This window comes from Argiope bruennichi, chromosome 2 (assembly GCF_947563725.1).
Source record: "Argiope bruennichi chromosome 2, qqArgBrue1.1, whole genome shotgun sequence".
NCBI classification, from domain to species: Eukaryota; Metazoa; Arthropoda; class Arachnida; order Araneae; family Araneidae; genus Argiope; species Argiope bruennichi.
Window position 1 is genome coordinate 47893536 of NC_079152.1, and position 15928 is coordinate 47909463.

The window sequence follows — 15928 nt, forward strand, 5'->3', positions numbered from 1 at the left end:
GAATGTAATCCTTAAAACCATCAAAGCTTATGTAGTATTAAATGCATTTTATCTGAGATAATCGTGTCATCATATCATTATATTTTACTTTAAATGCTTTTGCGTTTCTGTAAATATAGAAAAGTATTGACATTTTGAACTGAGGAAAGAGATTTTCTCAACAAATTGACATATTCTCGACTGTGAGTCACGTCTGTGATTAAAACTTTCTATCTTGTCAGACAGCAGCTTCTTTAGTATTTCTTAACTACAGTAAAGAATAAAGTTTGATAATAGATGTGAATCACAGGTTTCACAATAGATAATAGATGAAGTTTTTGGATAATAGATGTGAATCACAGGTTTCCCAATAGATAATAGATGAAGTTTTTGGATAATAGATGTGAATCACAGGTTTCCCAATAGATAATAGATGAAGTTTTTGGATAATAGATGTGAATCACAGGTTTCACAATAGATAATAGATGAAGTTTTTGGATAATAGATGTGAATCACAGGTTTCACAATAGATAATAGATGAAGTTTTTGGATAATAGGTGTGAACAACGGAGCAAGAAAATTAATTTTGATGCGCAAATTAGGCATGTCCGATTTAAGATGAAATAATGAATCGTCTTATTTTAAATTTTGTATCTTCATGTAGCTGACCACAAATTTATGTTTAAGCTAATTTTAATTACAAATAATTTTTAATGCCCCACCAAATATTAGGTAAAAAGTTAAAAAAAAATAAGGTCATCTTTTTCTTGCTGAATAAATAACAACCAATATAGAATAAATAAAAAGTAAACAAAAAAATTAAATACCTATATTTAAAGAAATCTTTCTCTACAAAAATTAAGTTGTAAAATTTGAAGCAATAATAAAAAGATGAATTCACTGCAACATACTAGAACGATTTAATGCCCAATTACAAGATAACTGTAAAACAGCATAAGTGTTCCGCGCCCTCTCTATTAAGAAAGATTATTACAATAGTATATATGATTTCGATTTCTGAAAATAAGGCAAATTCATAATTCTATAACACAAGATACAATGGATTAAATGCCAAAATTGAAGTATTTTCCAAGATATTATTTTCATCAAATACTTACTGTTGTCCTTGATTTTCTGTACCACTTGTTTATGAAATTTGTCGACACTCTCCTCGGAAGAGACGTCCAAGGGCAACACCTGCAGTTTAGCTGATGCAGACTTCTTGAGGTTCTTCGCCCCCTCACCCTCAGGGTTCAGGCAGCCTGCAAACACCTGCAGGCCTAAATCGTCAAGCCTTTGGGCGAGGTCGTGACCGAATCCGCTATCGCACCCTGCAAAAGACATGCGACATTTTTATTTCTAAATTAAGTAATTTTATAAAATGAATGAATTTACAAGGGAATTAATTCTTGTTCAAATAATATCTATCAAGAGTGATGCGTCACTTTGGAATTGCTTGCGAATTTTTTTTTAGAAGATTGTGAAGATTTCTTGTGCGCCAACGAGTATAACACAAAATTTGCAGAAGAAAAGAAATTTTAAAAAAAACAGTGGGAAGGAGTTTTAAAGACATAGATTGGAGATACAAATACAAACCACATAAAAAAATGAAACAAAAATATAATTATCACTCACATGCATGCATACAGCCACATTAAATAAATAGTTAAATAATCAACAGGATGAAGAAACATGATCAAAAGAAAACTTTCATAAAGGAAAAGCCGAAAAATACACAAATTCTGAATAAGGAACATCACATACTGAATAATTCTAAATACATAAAATTATTAAACAAACCAGCGGGAGTGATCTCTCTTAAATTTTTTCGCATACTCTCTCATAAAGGTGTCAACTCTGAGGATGACTTACATGACAATGGCGTACAAAAGTTACGAAATATTAACTTTTGGCGTGAATTTCGATTGAATCTGTCATGTCATCTTTGGCGAGTATTTTGGCGATTAATCCCTGACATGCAGATAATAGTATTCAAAATCTGAATTCAATGGTTTTGGAAACGTTTTTATAAACCGATTGAAACCAAAATTTGACACGAAACTCCATTTCTAGTTACAAAATCCCGTGCCAAATTTGATATATTTAAGTCATTGCGTTTTTGAGTTATCGCGTTTACATATTTCTGAAAATACAGACTGACAGACGGTCGATTCCTTGTTGGATTTGGCTCAAAATTTGATACGTGTCTACACTATAGATGCTAAATCTGTGTACCGAATTTTATCTATCTAGCTCTCTTCGTTTTGTAATTATCGTGTTTACTTATATTCAAGCGGCCAGACAGCACGGTCTTTTTAAGATTGTATATCGAATTGCAACCGTTTAGCTCAAATCCTTTTTCAGTTATCTTTGTCACGGACAGACAGACGTACATTTTCTAAAAATGTGTTCTTCGAATTCAGGGAAGTCTAAAACGTGGAGATTCGTCAAAATCTCGAGTTCGAATTTTTAGGCGATTACTATACTTTCCTTATACTACGTAAACGAGAAAAAAAAAGATTATTAAAAAAATAAAAATAAGGTTAAAAATGAAAAATAAATAAGCAAATACTAAAACAGAATTTATTTTCTAAGTAAAATAATAAAAAAGACTGCCAATTTTTGCACAAAGCGAAGAAAAGTCACAATTTTCTCTGGACAAAAGTAAAGAGGGAAGCCCTTGCTTTATTGCCTTAGTAATAATTAAACATCTTTCAGAAAAATCTTGATGAATACCAGTGTCAAGCGCATGGCACCATAGATTTTACTATTACAGATCAACAAGTGACAAACTGAAACATTTCAAATAAGCTTTAAAGTATCTATGCCCAGTTAGAAAATGGGTACTTTTAAAATTAAACACATAAAATGGTCGGCTTTTAAACGTCTGTGAATAGATGAAATAAATTATTTGACTTATTTCACATTATTTGAGATTTTATATATTTGGAATATCAATATGATTTGATGCAACATTTTCCTTAAAAACACTTTTGTTTTAAGAATTAGAGTACAAGAAAAAAATGTTATGTTACAGTGTAAATAACTTTAGTCATTTAATGACTAGAGCCTTTATGTTAGTCATAACATTGACGCCATATAAATTGACTTCATTTGAAATCATCTAGTCAGCATCCACCTTCCGAACTCCCACTCCATATCGATGAGGAGATTGTTACCTATGTCATATCTCAAAAGGGTCCCACCTCAGATATGGGATATAGGGTATTTCTAATATGGTGATTGTTTCTCGCCATCCTGATAGGTACAGAAATGGTGTCGGGTCAGTTACTCCCTACCGATGAAGGGCGTGCCTCGTACGGGCGACATTCAGAATTATCCGTATGCATTCCGACGGGTCGGAATAGCTGTCTATGGATAGCTGACCACGACACATTAAACTCTCTTACAGAGCAGACCAGTCACAGAATCGGTTTCAAACTGGCGTTTATTCATTTTCTAAGATTTTGGGTGACAGTGGTTTCAAATAAAGAATAGAAAAAATACTTTTTAGATTTAACTAAGTCGGACATGATAATAATGACGTTAGTGGATTTACTACATATCTAAATTTTAATTCATTTGATTTTAAATTACTATGTATACTTCTAGAAAGTTGTACAAACGTAAAAAAATGTAGAAAATAATATCAGAGATTTGACTGAATGTGTTGCAGTTTTTCCACAACATTTAACTAGCTAAGAAATTTGATATCATTATATATGAAATATGAATAAGAAATATATATATATATATGAGCTTTTTACCGGCGTAACGCCATTTTTGGCACACACCTAATCATCATCAGAATATGAAATCTCACAATTCATTTTAAATTTTGGTAATGAGTTTTGAGAATTTTAGATGCAAATTGTTTTACAATTTTTAAAACAAATTCACATTTTGAATAGAAATTATTTATTGCTCCTACCTATGCCTACTATTTTAAAATTGAACGATCTCGCATGTTAAATGATTCAGAAACAAAAACACCTGGATGCATTGGACAGAGGCCAAGCACTAGAGCCAGCGGTCAAGGACGATACCATCCTTGCTCGGTGAAGCGTGAGTCATTCGTTATCTTTAGGATATCCTTCTACTCGTGCTTCAGACAATGAAAGTATTACGTTTTAAAAAAACTATTTTTAAACAACTAAGTTTTTCATTCTTCCCTATTTTTTGAGAACTCTTGTGAGTAATTTTCATAAAAACAATACATAATTAAGTCACTCAATTCGTAACTTATACTAGGACCTTAAATTCTCTCGTATCAAATTTTATTTTTCGATCGACAATTTCTTCAAAACATTTTTATCAATTGTTGGTAAGATTTTTTTTAATAATAGTGTTAAAAAAAATGTTGTTATATAGATCATAGAATGGATTTTTAATTAATTTTCAGTGATGCCGATTCGAATTTTGTACATTTCTTTTTAACTTTAATAATTTTTTTCATGTGAGAACATGATGTTGTTTTGGTTTTGGGTTTTCGAAGCTCCAAAATGCACTGACAGAAAATTGGCGATTTATCGCTTTTAACGCATCAATTTTTCGCTTTTAGGGTTATTAGAAAATGATAAAGACGGTTGTCACATTTGGCGACTTATGGTCAACAAAAAGTTACAACTCAGCATTAATGTCCGCCATGTACCCAATTCCTCTATCTGCCCAATAAAAGGCAGGGTCGCAAAACAGCGACGGCAGGTATCAAAAATTTCAATTTTTCAAGTTGACAAAAAATTTTCTAAAAATTGACGATTCCTCAATACAACAGTCATGTGATCATTCCAAACCAGTTTAAACCAAATTTTTGCTAGAAAAAAAAATCTGGCATCGAGGTAAAGTCTTGGAGCTCGAACGATTTTGAGATGGGAGGGGGGACCATCGTTTATTGTTTTCTAAATATTTGACGCTTGCATAATCTGATAGTCACGTGATTTTTTTTAAACCGGTTAAAACAGGTTTTTCGCGGGAAAAAATTCTGGCCTCGAGAAAAAAAATTTAGAACTCCATTGATTTTGAGATGGTCAAAAACCATCGCTTTTTTAAATGTTGGAGATAGCGAAATATAAGTCTTTGATAACATGATTTTCTTCTATAGTATTTATACCACTTGACTTTAAAAAAAATAACGTTCTCAGGTGATAATTTGAAATTTGCCACAGCAGATTTCAATTCCTTTTTTTAAATACTTTTACGTGGATTATACAATAATACTTTCCATTGTTTCAATTACTGAATTTATACTCGCGGTCACTGCAAAAATATTAAATTCATTTTTGTGTGCACATTACCGTTTCTATTATTGAGAGTAAACTGTAAAATTATATAATAATAGACGAGCCTAATCTAAATATCATCATTCTAGAAGTATCAATATCCTTATTTATTGATTCTGCAATTAATGTGATTTTATAATAGTATCTAAATAAATAAAAGGCTAATGCACGTGGTTCAGAAATCGCTCTTGTTATTAATCGTCCAATGGCAATTGTCAAATGAAAATAATGGCTCATATGAATATTAAATTTGCCGTGAATCTAATGCCTTGCTTAGCTAATTAATACAGCCGCTAAAAATTATTCGAAATATATGGAGATAATTCATCATGTCGCTAAGAAATATTCAGTCAAAGAAAAGAGATATAAAAGAAATCAAGAAAGAGGCTTCAAGTAGAATGTTAATCGAGTGCAAAGCTAGACATAACCATTACCAGATGGGTATTTGTTATGACTTGCTTATGGAAATTGTTGTTCATATCTTCCGAAACATTTATCTTACAAAAAAAAATAATCTTAGAATAATCTCAGACACATAAAATTACGTGTTTAATGATACTCATTTCATTCATTCATTCATTCTTCCCTTAATTTTAAATTAATTTTTAATTCAGATTTACAGAAATTTTGTTTTGAAATTTTAAAATTTTATGATGAAATTCAAATGCATCGATCAAAACATTTAATGGAGTACTCTTGTAAATCATTAACTAAGTATATATATAACTTATAAATATAACTTTCATTTTGTCTTTTATTTTGCGATATTACATTTCTTAATTTGTCATAAACTGATTCAGTTGGATTTATATATTCAAATCATATCAAATAACAAATGAAATGTTTTAATGCCTTCCATATTAATCATTTAACAACGTGAAAAGGCAATATTCTAGGCGCACAAAGCGGACGCCAAAGGCAAATTATTCAAATTATTCTTCTAACCAGATTGGTAGCATAATCGCATCTCATGACTCTGGCGACTTTCAAGCAATATTTCTAAAAAATGGAGAACAAAACCCTTCTGAGCAGTGCAATAATCCAAGAGTAGAAATTTAAAAATTTACAGTTAAGTTTATTTTTTAAACAAAATACTTTTTAACTGTTTCGATACAAATGAGGATGTTTTTGCAAGGGATCAGTTTAATTGCTTTAGATCATTTAAGCAAGAAATAGTCAAAATGTACACATACTTTTTACACTTTCTCCTTGTCTAACAAAATCTGGCTTACGTATAGCCCAGGGAGAATATTCTTTGTACCTTCCAAATAGCGTCCAAAACAAATCATCACAGAGAAGTAAAATTTTAAGAAAATTCCAAATTGCATTTATTTAAGCGTTAATTGCATTGATTTATTGTAGCGTTATTGAATTACCACGTTTATACACACGTAAATGAAAAAATTGACACACACTGAACGACTTAACAGATTTAGCTCAATATTTGATAAATTACGCTTTAAATGCCAAATTTGAATTCTAAATTTCATTTGCCTTAGTTGATATATTTTTAGCATTTATTAAGGCGTTTACATGCATACGGAAGTACAAATATATACACTTTGAATCCTTGACGGGCTGAATTCAAAATTACACACAGATAGACACCTTGAGTGTTAAAACTGTGCACCTAATTTTATTCATTTGTTCTTTGAGTTTTGAAATTATCGTATTCTTTTCACTGTCGGTCAACCAGTCAGATAGATTTAACATATTTCTTGTGGATAGATTTCATCCAAAATTTGACAAAATAAATTTGGTCTACAAATTTGGCGTCGCATACAAAAATATCCGGCTAACACAAAATGCTTTTGAATGATATTATTCAAAAATAGAAAGACAGATACCATTACAAAAATGTGTTTTTCGGACATTAGGGATCTTAGGTATTTTTATTGAAGCTATAGAGCGAATGCGCACGACTGATTTTGGTTGTCTTTTTGTTCACTGATTAAAATCGAAATTTGACATGGAACTACAATTGCAATCATAAGATCACATGCAGAATTTTATTGAGTAAAGTCATTGTATTTATGAGTTATTGCTTTTCTATGCATGTGATAATATAGACCAAAGACGGTTTTTGACAGATTTGGTTCAAAGTATGATAAAAATGAGCATTTAGAACTAAACCTTTGTCCAATTCTTTGTGTTTTGTAGTTATACGAGCTCCTTTGTACTCTAACAGCAAGACAGACACTTTCTGTGCATGGATTTCTTTCAAAAATTGATAAAAAAAAATCTACAAATTTGGTTGTAATTCTTTACTGCAAATTTCAGCCATTTAGGCTCAAAACATTTTAGAGTTATAATGTTAATAGGTAAACAGACATAATTCGAAAAATGAGATTTTCGGATTCAAAGAGATCTGAAACATGGAGATTCGTCGAAAACTCAAGTCCGAATTTTTTTTACGCTTATAATACTTCTTCTATACTTCATATACAAGAAGTAAAAACAAAAATATCCTAGCTATATCTAAGTCTTAACACTGCTTAAATATCGCATGGGCGTGTTATTTTTAGTAGGTAAAAAGAAAAAAAAAAGTAGTCTAATGATCACTAAACTTTCGGATGATGGATTTTTTTCCTAGCTAGACTAAATAATTCGCAGCTTTCCTTCCTGAAAAACTATCATTCATGAATAATAAGGCACTCAACTATTTCATTAATATTAATGCAATCGATCATAAACTTGATCCTTACAGGAGAGTTTTGACACGTGGATGCGAACTCTAATATCATCAAAAAATACTTTTTTGTATATCAGAAAAATTAAGGCATATATCAGACGCTTCATTTCCATAAGACACATGTCAGATGGTTCGTAAAAAATAGGAAAACGGGATTGCTTGCGGATGAGCTGTTATGGGAAAATTATCATCGGAATATGCTATTCTATGTGACAGCATGATTCCCCCCCCCCCCGTATGCTTATGTTGACTTAAAACGGAAATTATCGAATCGATCATAATTTCACAGAAAACTTCGACACAGAATTATTTATATCCGCATTTCTATATCTATTTCATTTTTTAAAAATAAGGTTGAAATCTCGTCTTGAAACAACGCAATGACTATTTTGTGGCACACTTTGAAATGCTGAGCCATAATCAGATGAGAAAGAGAATCTTAACTAACATGTTTGTTTTCAAAGTTTTGTGCTACATTAGCATTAGGATGTTTGACCTTAGCCTTATTAACATGCACCAGGCCCACAAATACGCTGGATCTTTCGTCGAATCCGTTATAAAACCTGAAATAACTTTTATCCTTATATGCAAAGTAAGCACCGACGCAGCGTCGGTTCAATACAGAAATGAACAGTAATGCAAAACATATTTATCATGAGATTGCACTTTTTAAAAAGGGCTTTTATATCCTTGAGTAGTCGAATTTCAAATCCACATGTGAAGGTTATTGCATTTCATATATACTAAATAACCAGTATAAGATATATTTTTTTGTAGTTTTTGTCAATAGAAAACTATATGAATGTTAAAGTGATAAGTGATAATCTATCAGATAAAAATACCAGAGTCCCCCCCCCTTCCTTCCCATACATCCAACTTCGGTCAATCAACCCACTAATGTACGGCCAAAAATTTATTTATAATAATAAATGATAATCGATCCCTCATAAATTTGTTTATCTTAGTAATGTTTTAGAAATTAGCTCTCGTACTTTTTTTTTCGAATAGTAATTTCGAAACAAAAGAAATGAATATTAAATAACACAGATGCATTTCTATTTCAGCAACAAAAATCGGAAGTTAAACTCATAAACATCCCATGAAAAAGTAACAAAAAAAGGCAAACCAAAAACCCGAGAATACGAAAATAAATTTTGGATGGAAGAGAGAGAGAGAACGAATAAAGAGCAGCCAGATATGCTCTGACTGCAGCTCTAGCTCTCCCAAATTCTAAGGAAGAAAGGGTTACATTCGTCTTCAAATCAATTAATCAATTGTGTATACAGTTAGCTTTCATGGGATACACAGCGAATCGTCCCGATCTGCTTTTCTTTTGCTTGTTGGTTCATTTTCTGTTCGATTTTTATGTTTTTTATTGCTTTTTCCTTATTTTAATTGATCATCGAAATCTCAGAGTGAAAAATATAAACAAGTAACATCAAACTTTTAGATTGGAAAAGTAAGAAAACTATAAAAAAACAAAAACGAAAATGTGGCTTTAAAAAATAATTCCAATGATCTGCTGCAGCTCTGGAATTCTAACGGACGAACTACCGCTGCAACGGTGCTTATTTGATGGCATAATCTTGGTTTCGGAATCTGAAGATTTAGGACTAGAGCTCTGGTTCTGTCCAAAATCGTCCGGGTCTGTGCTTTCGAATCATATTAAATATATCGTTTGGGTTTCAATGTCTTCAAGTTGATGCGATGTGAAAATATGGAAAATAGAGGACCGTTTCTAGCACAGTCTTTGCTATCAAAAAATTATTACAAGTTTTCGTTCTCAGCAATCAAATACCGTAAGTTCTTGTGAAAATTTGCAATGGAAAATTTATAATTCTGCCCATTTATAACCCTAAACATATCGCAATTCATCCATTTTTGCGATTCAAGAAAAATCTCACAATATTACATACGGGTTCCAATGTCTGTTGAATTGCGCAACAGATCGATTGCTAAACTGATAAAAATCAGTTATTTTTTATTCTTAGCTCAGAGCGATGTATCCATTTGATGAAAATAATTTAAAGATATGACACACGGAAAAATAAATTTCCTATTATTACCAAGATGAATAGGATCATCTTTGTACGTAAGGAAATGCCATTTATGTAATTATCTTGGCATTTTTCGTTTCACGATATTTTTCTTCAGTTTTTCAACATTCTTACCTGCCACCTTTGAAAGACCTTTTGTTCGGATACAAAACTTGACCGCAATCTCGTGATGTTTGCGATTTTCAAATCTCTACTGATTAAAGCTGATGTGATAAATTTCAATACAATAAAGCTTCTTGTTAACTGAGCTCCTTTAAAAACTGCTACGGCGCAAGCGGTTTTTCATCATATTTTTTGTTTATATTCTTTTGTATAAAGGGGGCTACGATAGCCAACTGTTAGCAGAGTCTCGGCTATGTAATTATGGTGAAGGAATAGTAAATTTCTGGGGTTATTACGCATTTAATAAAAAAAAAACACTCGCACTGAATACGGAGTGGGTTGAGTCAAGTTATCCTCGTCATCTAACTGCGGTTCAAAATTACGTGCCAAAACAGTCGTATGTCTATTTATGGAATACTAATCTCCTGTTCGTTGCAATCTTTTCATCTTAAAACAGTCGCTATGCTGGCTAATTTATCGCTAATTTTATAATAAAATTTATTCTATATTATACACACACACACACACACACACACATATTATATATATATATATATATATATATAAAAGCAATTTTTTTTGTTTGAAGCAGAAGTCAGGTTTGAAGACAGTGAAAAGACTTTTTACATTTTTAGATTCTTTTTAATCCATCGGAAAAGCAAAATTATTTACAAGCAGAGACGTAGACAAGGCATGCCCGCCACAGCGCAGCACAAAAGCCGAAGTGGGGAAGAAGAGAGAAATAAATTATCCCTCGTCTTATATAACATGAGATATGGATAGGGATACTTTTTTACAGAGCTAATATATTATTAAGATTCTGATAGGGATTTCTGACGCATGTGAATCACATGTAAAGGAAACACAGGGATCTTTTAAAAAGAGTGCTTACTGGACAGTTTTCTATCCCTTCACGTTTGAGCTTGAGAATGTGTCGGCGATTCAGCAATTTTATAAAGCTTCTCTTGAATTAATTAAGTAGAGGAAGTGGAATTGGATCAAGAAATAAGAGAATGAACTTACTTTGGGCTAAATTAAGATAAAACTTTGGAAATTAATTAAATTGAAATTAGAGTTAAAATATCATTACATATATATATATATATATATATATATATATATATAGAGAGAGAGAGAGAGAGAGAGAGAGATGTAATGATATTTCTTACTATAGTTTAAATCCGAATTAATTTCCGAATTTTTATCTTAAATTAGACCATACTACTTTATTCTAAAAATTTCTCTTATTTCCTGATCCAAATCCTACATTTTATTTAATTATTGCAACACGTGCTCTAAAAAACTGCTGAATCGGGAAATTTCATGTTCTGAACAGAGGGATAAAAAATTAACATCTACGCATTGTTTTCAAAGATACTTAAGATTTTATTTCCTAAATACATTTTTTGGAATTTAACATACTATTGACATACATATACGTTGAGCTATGAAGCGCATGTGAAAACGTATATAATGAAATACTCTTGAGCATAAATAATTTACTCAATAGGGAAATATTTCATCTTTCAAGAATGCTTGACAAATATTATCTGATTTTATCTACAAAGTGCATTTAATGAATGTATGTATGTAATTTGTTCACATTACAAAACATGAAGTATATCTACATTTTTCACTATATTATTCCCATTACTTATGCTTTACAAAGATCTTTATGTGATTTTGATATGCATTCTTCGATTTAAGTGTTTTCAGCATCATGCCTTTTCGATTATATTGCAATAATTTATCAAACGACTTTCTTTTGGTTTTCTTTACATTGTCTGCATAGGAAGGAATGAGGTTTGTTTTCCGGCGTATGCTCCTGAACGGATTCTTAGCTTGTGCCGGGTTCACAAAAATCAAAACTCGAATATCACAAAACATTGTCTGTATAGTTCGGCATTGATGTAGAAAGATAAACAAATAGTTTGAACATCTTTAAAAATTTGGACTTACAGGTTTGGGGCATTTTGGGACGAAAACACCTAAGACGAGGACGATTTACTTTGGACATGACGTGCTAATCGCGAAAAGAGGTCAAGTTCAGGTCTTTTAGAAGGTCCAAAGAATCTTCTGCCTGGGCTATACGTAACCCAGATTTTAATAACCCAGATTTGAAAAAAGCGTCCAAAATAATACTCCGTTTTCTTCAGTGTATTATAATACCCGAAACCCTCAAGTGTGGAACTCTGAAAATAAAAATCTGAATACTCATGGAGCTACGGCCTTACTGAAGGCCTATAATTTTTACCCTGGGGGGGGGGGAGCGGGATTGAAATTTAATTAGAGAATGCATTAGAAAGTTTCGGGATGACTACAACCACAGTTAACCTTTATGTAATCACTAATGTTATCATTTTCTTCAGTATTATTGTCCATCCGTGTCGGAATTACTCAGAATCAGTTATAATTTTTGATTCTTTGTTACTGTTTTACTGTTATTCTCCAAATATTCTGAACGCCCCAGGTTGGAATTCAGAAAATCTGACCACTCCACATTTTTCTATAATACATATAATTACCACTTAAAAGAGGAAAAATATTTAACTTTAAACAATCGGCATCAATATAATTTGTGGAGAAAAACAGTTGTATTTATAATAACAATTGACTAATTTTATTAGATATTGGCCGCCTTTGGCTATCATCTAGTTCTTTGAAATTAATTTCCGCCAAAATTTTCGCTTATATATTTTATATAAATGGGTTTCTTAAAAACTTCTTCGACAAAAGTTATTAATATTTTTTTTCAAATTTGGATAGTCATATTTGAACTTTAAATTGAAGCTGAAATGATTAAATTTTAATTAATACAAAAACTTTTTAACTAAAACCAAACATTTTTTTAAAGTAGGAATAAAAAAAATTAATCATTTAGCATTGAAGTATTATATGCATCACAGAATACTTTCTTATAATTTATACAATATCTCAAAAAATTATTCAATAAAGATTTCTCTGATTCATCACAAATTTCAATTTTAAGGTTTTACTTTCAAAAAGATTTAAAATGTCGCAAATAATAATATTTCATCTTGTTCCATTCAATAAATGTACTTCTGAAAAAAATTATGAAGTTTACGTTTTATGTACTCCCTTGGTTCTAAGGAATCATATTCAGTGAAATATTCTTAATGCACCAACTTTTAAATAAAATTAAAAAAATAAAAACGTTTTTATTTTTTGCAACCAAAATCTGGTCGAGTTATGAAGTTTTGAATGTAACTATGTAAGCACAAAAACTTTTTCGCAATTTTACGCTAATCAGCCTCGAAGGAATTTCGGGCGATGATTGGTTCATCTTCTTTGAGACGGCCATTGGTCTAAAATGCACATTTTTATAGGATAGTAATGTTTATAAATCATTCAACTTTAGTCGCAATTCAGTGAATCTTCCCTTTTATTTAAAATGTTAGTGTTTTCTATGAGTCATTTTAATAAATATGAGTCAAAGAAGAGCCCAGGGTCGAGATAAAAATATAAAATTCGTAACTCATCAAAACATTTATTGTCACAAATTATATAAAACAGTATTCTTTGCTTCCTTTCATTGTTATTGTTATGTGTGTATATCTAAAATTAACTGCTTAGAAATTAGGCAGTAGGACCCGATTGAAATCGATATATTGTATTTATGCAAATCATGTTTATTCTAAATACCACATAATTATTGAAATAATAATAAAAAATATTTTTAAAGTTCACTGGAACCTTTTCCTTACACTTATCTTTCTAGAAAATAACATATTTCATTTCTTATAAATACGTGCTGAAAATTACAATTCCTTCGGTTTAGATTACAGTAAAAATTAATGAAATCTTTTAAAATGGAAATAAAAATTTAATTTAAAGTAAGAAATTAATGTACATATATTAAAAAATTGGTATCATTAAAAAGTTAATTTTTTTTTTAATTTTAGGATGATGTAAAAATGATTTTTGTACTGTAATATTTTCAAATTCTGTTAAGGAGAAAAAGCGTCAAATTTGTTAATTTTTGTATCATTAAATAAATTTTTAATTAATTAAAATTCTAATAAAATTAAATTATAATTACATTACTTTTTACGTAATTAAAATTTTGATAAATAATTATTAAATTAATTTTAATTAATTAATAATTCTAATAAAATTTCAAAAGCATCGCTCCAAATAGGATCTTCTGGCCCTTAAGGATAATATATCCTTAAATTATACAAATAAAATGACAGTTCTTTGAAATGTCACAATTGTATTTTATATGTTTTATAATGTTTTTGTTTAACGAATGAATGCATACAGAGAAGTACATTATTTATAATTTCATGACATTTAAACAGCATTATTAAAAATGAGCGACGATGTATTTAACCATTAATAGCCTAATCTAACTATACATTTAAATAGATTTAAGATTAAAACTTGAGATACTGAATTAGCAGTAACACAGCAGAAATATAAAAGTGTGTACTTTAAAAATATTTAAATACTTTATTGCTAAATATTGTTTTATGTGGAAGGAATAATAATTAACTACATTGTATTTGTAGTCAAAATCATAATTCGTAAATATGGTTGTGATTATTCAGCGATCACTAGTATTGTAAATAAAATTTCCTACAATGTATTTTCATAAAATTAGAGCTGCATTTCACACATTTTTTTTTATTTCCTGCAATTAAAATCTGAGTTATTTCTTAGCATAAATACTTAAATTGTAATCTTTAATGTTACTTTGTAAGCAAATGAGTTAAACCCATAATTTGTAATTATAATTTCATCATTAAAAAATAATTTAAATATGTAATGAAAAAAATTTACGTTTCAAAATTTAAATAATCAGTTAAATTACCTGTGATAACAACAGCTTTCGAGTTGACAGGCACTCGACTCTTCGGTTTCCAGTCTTCCACGAAATTTGCCAAAATACTGACCAGTAACACTAAACCGGATAGAGTAAACCAAAGCCATCGTATCCAAGATGGAATGAAAATAATCAAAAGCAAACTCAACACCGCGGCTGCAGCGTAAACCCTCAAAGTATCGTTTGCCGCTCGCAGCAAGGTCTTTGGCCTCTCAGAGTTCGACATTTTGTTGATACAAAACTCCTCACAAACCACTTGAAAAACCAGAGCAGAGAAGCACTGTTTACCAGGGGAGCTCGCCTCGGCGAAGTGTCACCAACCACATCACTGCAACCGTGATTCGCGCTATCAGTTTGTAACCGGATTAAAAACAAAAAAGACCGCGATATTAAGTCCGCTTCAAGGTCGCTCTACCTTTGGCGTAAAAGCGCTTTCTGGCCCGTGAATCTCTGGTTGGCTCATTATTATTCTACCTCGTTTTTTCCCCGTCATAACGCTTCTCTCCCCCTTCCCCCCTCCCGAATAGGAGAGGGAACGGTCTTTCGTATGAATGAATACACGTCAGGTTATCACCAATTAAATTTTAAAAAATGATACGAAATTTGTTATTCTTATATAATTTCAGAAAGTAAGAAATTTTTTTTTCTACATTTTAGTATTCCGTTTGCAATGAGATGTACATTTAGCATTAACATTTTGAACTACGAATTCATTTAAATTCTATTTGGAAGCCACGTTTTATTTCGGATATTTACTTCTATTTTTATTCCTAAGGAAAAGGAAAGAACACTCGTGATATTTGAAAGTATGAACGTTCATTAATTAATTGTTGAATTTGAAGTGTTCAAGATAGAAGTTAAACATCAGAAAGAATACAAAACAGCCTTTTTTTTATTTGTTGTTTTTTTTGGTGGGAAGAGGGAACTCTGCCAAAACCACTAAACCATTACCATTACAAAACCTACGTTAAAC

General features: G+C 30.8%; 1 protein-coding gene across 1 annotated transcript in view; it reads right to left on the minus strand.

Moving 5' to 3' along the window:
• The window catches only part of LOC129990715 (short-chain dehydrogenase/reductase family 9C member 7-like), a 39010-nt gene extending 23678 nt beyond the window's left edge, over positions 1-15332 (minus strand). The window contains exons 1-2 of the mRNA XM_056098177.1: positions 14944-15332; positions 1098-1310 (exon numbers count right to left, since the gene is read on the minus strand). Coding sequence (XP_055954152.1) covers positions 1098-1310; positions 14944-15181 — 451 coding nt within the window. The 5' untranslated portion in view covers positions 15182-15332. The remainder of the gene's footprint in view (positions 1-1097; positions 1311-14943) is intronic.
• Positions 15333-15928: the final 596 nt, after the last annotated feature.